This window comes from Hippichthys cyanospilos, chromosome 7 (genome assembly GCF_059441005.1).
Source record: "Hippichthys cyanospilos isolate Australia breed blue-spotted pipefish chromosome 7, RoL_Hcya_1.0, whole genome shotgun sequence".
Taxonomy (NCBI): domain Eukaryota; kingdom Metazoa; phylum Chordata; class Actinopteri; order Syngnathiformes; family Syngnathidae; genus Hippichthys; species Hippichthys cyanospilos.
In genome coordinates, this window is record NC_142375.1 from 2,790,529 (window position 1) to 2,800,000 (window position 9,472).

Here is a 9,472-nt window from a genome sequence, read left to right on the forward strand (position 1 = left end):
GCGTACTAACGGGATATGTTTTCTCTTTCCCTGCAAACTGTTGACACGTATAATTCATTCAAATGCATCGTTCGAGGATAGAAATACAATCATGTTCACATCATGACTGTCGAGCGCAAAGTTTATTAAGGAGCAACCCCTTTTTTGTTGGCCTAATGGTCCTGTCCTCTGGTGACGACATCGACAAGATGGCGGCGCTCGAATCAACGTGATCCCTAAACATCTTTGGCCGATTCGTTTCGTTTAACTCTTGTTGACATTAAATTTAGGAGAGAAACCACAGCGACGTTCGGTGGGACCATCTCTACGTATCCCATCGGGAGTAAAACAGAAAGAAATGGTAAGCTGGGGCAATTTCGGACGGGTTTTTGCTAGTGAGCAAACAAGCCAACCTTGGTGGTTGCAAGGTAAACACGCTGCTGCCAATGTATCTTTTTGAAATATCTGACTTCGGCAGCTTTTAAGTTGTATTACATGCAGCGGTCTTTATTCCACTCTTTTTTTGAAGAATACAGTTCGTTCCCTTGTAAGATATTTAGCAAGAAAATGATTTGACGAATTCTTATCTCTGAGTACCCTTGGCTTAAAAAGTAACACGCTGTGCTGAAAATATTGGAATGAAAAAAATTGATTGGTATAAGAACATAAATATGATGGATTTTCACAAAATAAGACTTATGTCTCCGAAAAGAACAATTGAAATGGTGGTAATAGTCTAAATTTACACTTTAAAATAATATCGAAACGTATTAGATGTCGTTTTTAAGTAGTCAGCTCAGAAATGGACGATGTTATTTTAAATTTCAATGTTGCCAAGTTGAACATAACTACTTCTGAGAAGAGCGCATTTAACGTGTTCAGCAGGTGTCAAACTCAAGATCTGCCCCGCCAGATCAATTTGTGTGGCACGTAAAGTACTGATTTGACTGCATATTTCTGGTTAAAGTACCAAACGTGCAATTCTTTTTATTCCCAATGTCTCTATTGAACAGTTTTCACCGGTCTCTGATTTCAAAACTTGGTAAGTGTGTGACGAACACACTTAAAATATATTGGACTTCACAGTCATACCAGCCACTACAGAAACTAGAACTACAGTGTGGCCCACAATAAAAATGAGTCGGACACCCCTGGGATAAGAGTTTGTTGATTTATTGATAAAATTACTGTAACAAAACTAAACCAAACCAAAACTAACCAAACCATATTGCAAAATCTCAACTTCATTATTTACTATAAGAGAGAAAGTTAAAATTAAAGTTCAAAGTTAAAATTTTAAAAATCAGTTTAGCAAGGGATCATGGAAATTGGAAGGATTTTCTTTTGAGAGGAAATAAAATGAAGTGGTGGACTGGATCTGGCTTGTTTCTTACCATGTAGCAGAAACTGAAGACACACACACACACACACACACACACACGTTTTTCTTTTTTCTATCATAGTGGGGACATCCAATTAACATATATTTCCTTGCCCATCACAGATCACATAATCCCAGCCCTAACAACCAAAATTTAATTCAATTCCATACCTGAAAACCCAGTCTTGCCCCTCGAAAAAAGGTAATTTTTGGGGTCTTCCAAACAGGCCCTCACAAGGGCAGGAGGTTCCCACAAAGTAAGTAAAACCTGAGTCTTGGTCTCTACCTTGTAGCAAAAACCATGGACAGACTCACACACCCTTTTTTTTTTTCTTTCAGTTTGGGGACATCCTATTAACATAATGCATTGCATTTTCCAGCCCTACAAACATGTTTAATTCAGCCTGCGAGATGATTTTGAGATTATTTTGTAATGGACTGTAATGTAAAGTATAAAAATGAGCAGATTATTTTTTTTTTTAATTATGTAAATATATAGCATGATTTCATTGGTCTGTCCCACTTGGGAATAGATTTTCCTCCATGCGTTCCGCAAGCTTAAATGTGTTTGACACCCCCAGTCTGTCTGTAACAAAGCGTCGTCTTGTGCGTTTTTGGCAGCCTCACCGGAAGAAGAAGTCCTTCATCGAGAAGAAGAAGGCAGTGACCTTTCACCTGGTGCACAGGAGCCAGAGGGACCCCCTGGCAGCAGATGAGAAGGCACCACAGCATGTCCTGCTGCCTGCCGCCAAGGTACACTTTTCTCCACTTTTTCGCGGCAAGATGGCGAATCACCTCGGCTTGTGTGCGCTGGCAGGCGGATGTGGAGACACGGAGGGAGGAGCAGAGGAAATTCGGCGTCTTCTTTGACGACGATTACGATTACCTGCAGCACCTGAAGGAAGCTTCTAGACAGGCGGAACTCCTGACCGCCGGGCCTTCGTCCCGCCTTCACCTTGGCACCCGTGATGACTGCCACACTGATGAGGAGGCGCAGGTGGTACCTGTAAGTTCATCTGCATTCTGGAAACGATTGGTAGTGATGATGCTGATAATATTTTAGATGAGAGATGCTGCGTTCTTAACCCCTGGGGAAATTTGGACCCGACTCGGGCTTTTTGATGTTTTTAATGTGTGATATCAAAAGTAGAGCGTACAAAAAAACAATAAGAGGCAGGAAAATTGCAAAGCTTGTCAAAACATGATGACTTTCATTATGGCAAGCTGCTATCCCTTTTAAATGCTTGCAAACGTGAAATCAAGAGGTACACCCTCGGTGTCAAATTTAGCCTATGTTGGGATCGTTTACTGCCATTCAGAATTGGAAATATGTTCAATTTTGGACATATTGAAAAACCAGCTGTTGTTTCAAGCATTTCCCCAAAGATTTTGTCTGAATCCTTTCAATGGCAACTCGCAAACGGGGCGCGGTGCTTGCTGCTAAATGATGACATTTGCGAGGCTTTCAATGACTTTGATGATTGGCTTAGCCTGGACTCCCATGATGCAAAAGTCTTCAAGTCACAATACTATAATTATGACATAATACATATTCCTATGTCAATATAATAAAATATATAAATATACAGTCACAAGTAGTTAATTGTGATTATCGCATTTTACAGTTTTTGTACATAAATGGGACGTAGCCCCATGCAAAAAAAAAATATATATATAGTCGGCCCCGGTCTACGAACACCCTCTTTTACGAACATTTCGACTTACGAGCGTGGACCACGGAGTTTTTTGTCCCCCACTTATGTGCAAACCTTTCAACTTACGAACAATCTGAAATGCCGTATGTATGTGTGTGTGTGTGTGTGTGTGTGTGTGTGTATATATATATATATATATATATATATATATATATATATATATATATGTATATATATATATATGTATATATATATAAATATATATGTATATATATATATATGTATATATATATATAAATATATATATATATAAATATATATATATATATATATATATATATATACAGTGGTACCTCGGTACTCGACCATAATCCGTTCTGAGGTGGTGGTCGAGCACCGATTTGTTCGAACACCGAAAGCAATTTTCCCATAAGAAATAATGGAAAGTATGTGTGCACAAGTAAATGTGCACAAGCAGTACATGATAAAGATAAAGATAAATAAAGCATTATAAACCATTTTGTATAATTTACTTACGTTTTGGAGAGTGGTTGATGGCATACAGGAATGGATGTGGAGAGGACGGGAGGGAGTTACTCCTTCCATGATGACGCTAGCTAACTGCGACGCGAGGTACACCGCGTTCATATTTTGCTATAATTTCCTTCTTCGGTTCAATAGTGGTCCTCATTGTTTTCCTCTTTGCCTTCCCCTTATCACTGTCTTTCTTTGGACCCATTATTAAGGGCTAGAGCAACACGAAAAAGTTTAAATCCGGGAAGAAATACTCGAGCAAACGTCTTACTCCGCTGGCGGTCTGAGTTGAACTGGCGCTTACCCGCTGGCCGAGAAGGGCTGAGGAGCGCGTTCGGGTCTGCTCGGCTCGGCTCGGCTCGGCTCGGCTAGGCTCGGCTAGTCGAGCACCGAAAATCTGATCGAGGTCCGATGCATTACCTACTTGATTTTTTTGGTCGAGCACCGATTTGGTCGAGTATAGAGGCGTTCGAGGACCGAGGTACCACTGTATATGTGTGTGTGTATATATATATACAGTCAGCCCCCGGCTTACGAGCACCCTGATTTGCGAACAATTCGCCTTACGAGCGTGGAACAGGGAGATTTTTGTCCTCCGCTTACGAGCAAACCTCTCGCCTTGCGAGCATTCCGACACACCAGCCATTGAGTATGTAGAAATGTTCTCGCCTAACTGCATCAACATATACAGCAGTTGCGTCATCTACAATTATTAACAGATACTTATCGCGGTAACGTGAACGCTATTGGTCTTACAACCTCACACTGACTGTCTCACTCACGGTGTCTAAATATATTACCATTTAAGTGTAGTGTTTGTACAGCTAAAGGGAAAAACAGCTGACATGAAATTAAATGTGCCGATTGCAGGACAAAGAATTGTCATTGGTTTAAATGTGTGTTTTTTTTTAATTAATTGTCAATACATTCCAACCGTTTAAAAAAAAGGGCGAATAATTATCAGTCAGTCAAGGAGACGCCAATATGCTATTGGTCGATTAAGGTCACCCGGTCTCACTCACGGAGATGCTATTGGCCGGCGTCACACGTCAATCACAGAAATGCCGATATGCTATTGGCCGAACGCCTTTATCTAGCTTGATGGGACAGGATGGAAGGAAGTAGAGAAAATGCGTGAAAAACGGAATGTTTTGAAGACTTTGCAAACTTTATCTGTTAGACATAGCTTCTAAAATTACTAGCAGCGGTAAAGGAAGAAATAAGAGGATGATGTTTTAGTATCTCCGTGATTTGCACCATGACTGAAAGAGTTACTGTAACACTGTAAGACCAATAGCCTATATGCGTTGCCGTATTATCTCAAGACGTTGATCTCTGCGCCCTGTTACGGGTGGTATTACAGTGCTAAATAATGGTTGCTTGACAAAACTGCATGTCATGTTAGTCGGCGACCTCCCGACATGCTTTGGGACAGCGCCATTGTTGCAATTCTGTGAGTTGAAACCAACGGTGAACTGACGCTCGAACAACATAAAGTGTGGTGCCTAGTTAATACAACACACACAACCTCCCCTCCGCCTCCACCCAGCTCAATTCACGTCGGGAAAAACAGCTGACATGAAATTAAGTGTGCCGATTGCAGGACAAAAAATCGTCACAGGTTTAAATGTGATTTAATCAATAAGATGTCAATACATTCCAACCGTTTAAAAAAAAAAGCGCGAATAATTATCAGTCAGTAAAGGAGACGCCAATATGCTATTGGTCGATTAAGGTCACCCGGTCTCACTCACGGAGATGCTATTGGCCGGCGTCACACGTCAATCACAGAAGTGCCGATATGCTATTGGCCGAACGCCTTTATCTAGCTTGATGGCACAGCTGGTTGGGATGGAAGGAAGTAGAGAAAACCCTGACTGAAAAAGTTACTGTGACACTGTAAGACCAATAGCATATCTGATTTACCGTATTGACTTCGAGCATTCATCTCTGCTCATCTCTGCTTATCTCAGCACAAGTCACGTCTTTCTAAAGGTAAAAGTCATTTTTCCTTTGTATTTGTCACTTAATATTAATATATGTATACAGCGTGATGATTTTACCTAAGGCTTCTGCGCGCGTTGCACGCATTCACGAATTAAAATGGGTTTTGGATTGCCCGCTATACGAGCAATTCGAGATACGAGCGTAGCCGCTGAACGGATTAAGTTCGTAACCCGGGGGCCCACTGTATATATATATATATATATATATATATATATGTGTGTGTGTGTGTGTGTGTGTGTGTGTGTGTATATATATATATATATATATATATATATGTGTGTGTGTATATATATATATATATATATATACACACACAACGGATCCACATCGTAAGTCGACTCCCCGTATTTGTTTTCTTGACAGGGCGTGAGCATCAAGCTGCCGTCATCAGTGTTCGCCTCCGACTTCGAGGAGGATGTGGGCCTCCTCAACAAAGCCGCTCCCATCTCAGGTAGGCTTTGAGCTTCATTTTCCCACGGCTCATTTTCCCACTGTTCGAAACGTTTCCAATGCGCCGTTCAATCAAGATATCGTCTGACAAACTTAACTCTTTCTTGCAAAAGCACACACTACTCTAACTGAACCCTTATTAACTCATTCAGTGCCAAAGGGATATTTTTTTAAGTGTCCTGATATTCAATTTTATTCATTTATTGATATGATTTATATTCATGTATTCATCTTTTTTTTTTTCCAAGTGGTAGTCTAAAGCAGTGGTTCTCAACCTTTTTTCAGTAATGTATTCAAGTGAAATATGTTTTCAGCCAAGTACTCCTTAATCAATGTAAAAATCAACGTAAAAAAATGTAAGGTTTAAAAAAGAAAAAAAAGACTTAAAACATGCCGTCAATGTCTGATTTATTAAACTTTAGAACCTCTGAAAATTCATTTGTATTAATCCACAAAAAAATTTAACATAAAGTGTTAGACTTGGTCCTAAAAAGAAATAATTATAAATATATACCGTATTTTCCGGACTATAAGCCACACTGGTATATAAGCCGCAGCAGAAAAAAATGAGCAAAAAAAATATATATATATATATATATATATATATATATATATATATATATATATATATATATATATATATATATATATATATATATATATATATATACACACACACACACATTTCTTGTCATGGATAAGGCGCACTGGACTATAAGCTGCAGGTTATAACATCAGATATTTATCAGATTTTTTTATAGTTGTTTGAAAAAAATTTAATTGCATGCCAACAGCAACGTCTTCTCTTTAACAGACTCAACATGCCTGCATATTTGGCCCAACATATTTATGCAAAAATGGATGGTTTATTTTCAACATAACACCAACAGAATACTGCAGTTAAATATCAGTTCAAACTCAAAATGAATTATTTGATAGCATCTTCTGTCTCCCAGTGTTTAATTGCTACATGATTTTAGTGAACATATAAATACATTGCAGATAATTCATACATACAATCACAAATATTTAAATACAATCATATATACCTTATATCAAATTTACACATCGCAAACTGTTAAACACAATTTTTTTCAATTTAGACATATTTTTTAATGTTTTTAATGATTTATTTTTAAAACTCTTTTCAAGTTCAGCCATTGATTCACATCTTTTCAGTTGTATTTCATGGTTGTTCCATCAATTGTAACCGTGAACAGATACACACATTTGCTTGATAGGTGGATTGTCTCCTGATGCCTAGCAAAAAAAAAAAAAAAAAAAAGCTGATAAACCGCACCGGACTGTAAGCCACAGGGCTCAATTCACGAGGAAAAAGTCGCGGCTTATAATCTGAAAAATACGGTATTTGTCCATAGAAAAATATTAAATGTAAAGCGTCCTTTTTTTGAGATCACTGGAGGGATCTGTTCACAAAATTAATCATTACCTTAATTATAATCTTTGTTCAGAAAAATAATCAACGTAGTGTCACACTTGTTCTAAAAAAAATGATAAATAACAATTTGCCCACAGAAAAATAAAGCATCCCCTTTTGAGATTATGTAAGATAAACTGGCTGATTTAATAGTGCAACAGCTTTGCTTTATGTATTCTAATTGCTACTTTTCCGGCTGATTCATTAGTGCAACAGCTTTGCTTCATGTACTCTGTTACTTTTTCAGACACCACAGCGCCTCCTTATCTCATGCGTGTGTGTATGTGTTAAAAACTGTCAAGGTCAAGGCCTGAATCGCAAGTTATCTGCAAGTTCTGCCACGTGCACAATACTCATGTTGTGTGACGGTTAGAATGTGAGACCCCCACACCTCAGTAACAGTTTTTAATAAAAAGACTGCAGTCCGAAAGCTCAGAGAGAGAGAGAAAGAGACTTTGCAACAAGGCTGACATGGTCACGCTCTCCTTCGAGCTCTCCCCACTGCAGTGATAAAACTTCATCTCTGACTCCTGTGTTGTTATTTACACCTCTCCTTGGGTCATTTGTGGGGTATCGAGCCCACTTCAAACCCAACAGATTACAATGGACATCTGTTTACAAAAATAAATCATTGACTTAATTTTTAATAAAAATTTGTCCTGAGAAAGTATTCAACATTAAGTGTCAGACCTCTTCTCAAGGAAGAAATAATTACAAATAAATATTTGTCCACACAAAAATATTAAACATAAAGCGACCTGCACTCAAGATGAAGGAATAAATATTTGCCCACAGAAAAATAATAAACAAAGTGTCCTCTTTTGGTATTTTGGTCATTTGAAAGGGAATGAGAGGTGGCATAAGTTGGGTCAAACCATTCTAGTAAGGGGGAGAGTCTGAGTTTATAAAAAATGAATTTCAATAACCTGCTGAACATAAAATTTGTTTTCCGAACTTATATTTTCCCAAAACATTGAATAATTTTTTTTAAGGGATTTCAGAATGTTTGTTTGTTTTATTTAAAATCTCAAGGACCCCCCTGGGGCCCCCCCATTTGAGAACCACTGTTTTACACTATAAAAGCTATACTCTACAAAGAGTATGGCATTTGCTATTTTTGTGGGAAAAGGCATGTTCCTTACAAATCAAAGAAAAAAAAAAAAGGCGTTTGTGTTGCTCATATATGCACTGGATGTCAGGGCCGCGGCTGGATATGGACCCCGACATCGTGGCCGCCCTGGATGACGACTTTGACTTCGACGACCCCGACAACGCGCTGGACGATGACTTTATCGCCAAAGCCAATCGGGCTTACTCCGACCAGCTTCGGTGAGGCTTCGCTGCTGTTAGGTTTTTTTGTTGATTTGATTTTTTTTTTTTTTTTCATCTTTTGAAAACATTTGAAATATGTGAACATTTTAAAAATATATATTTAGTAAAAAAAAATACCTTTAAAATAAAATTGACTTTTGTTATAGTTATTATAATTATTATAGTTAATTATAGTTATGAAAATATCAGGTTATATTAGGCCAGCAGAGAAGGCCTTGCTGACCTTGATGGCCCACTACTGATAGATACATATATACACGGGGTCCTCAACTTACGATGTGGATCTGTTCTTAAGACGAGGTGAACCCAAATTTCTGTGTAAGTCGGAATGCCATACAAATAATAACTAAAAAATAATAAAATTAATAGATTACCCTATACGTACTGTACTGTAAAGTATTGTGCTATTGTTCTGCCCCTTTTTGCCCCCATTTTGTTGGATAAACTTTGTTCTCGCACCGCATTTTATTTTGTACAGAACTCTTGTTTTGAAGGGTCGTGCTGCCAGAAACAGAGCAGCGGCCGTTTTCGCCCCAGCTTGTGCACGTCATTCTGTTACAAGTTGTGTGGACGTGCCCGCGGCTAGCAAGAATGGCAGCGGGGAGGCAGGGTTGATCTCAACAGTCACTTTTATTACATCAACAAAACCCAAAAACGGAACATAGCACACTAATGGTCTCTTGCGCACAAGAACTT

The 9,472-nt window shown here is 38.5% G+C and overlaps 1 protein-coding gene across 1 annotated transcript in view; it reads left to right on the forward strand.

The window, feature by feature from the left end:
* The first annotated feature begins 187 nt into the window (after positions 1-187).
* ltv1 (LTV1 ribosome biogenesis factor) overlaps positions 188-9,472 on the forward strand; it is a 27,077-nt gene continuing 17,792 nt past the window's right edge. The window contains exons 1-5 of the mRNA XM_088420033.1: positions 188-340; positions 1,982-2,113; positions 2,178-2,366; positions 5,920-6,007; positions 8,644-8,773. Of these exons, the coding sequence (XP_088276159.1) occupies positions 338-340; positions 1,982-2,113; positions 2,178-2,366; positions 5,920-6,007; positions 8,644-8,773 (542 nt within the window). The 5' untranslated portion in view covers positions 188-337. The remainder of the gene's footprint in view (positions 341-1,981; positions 2,114-2,177; positions 2,367-5,919; positions 6,008-8,643; positions 8,774-9,472) is intronic.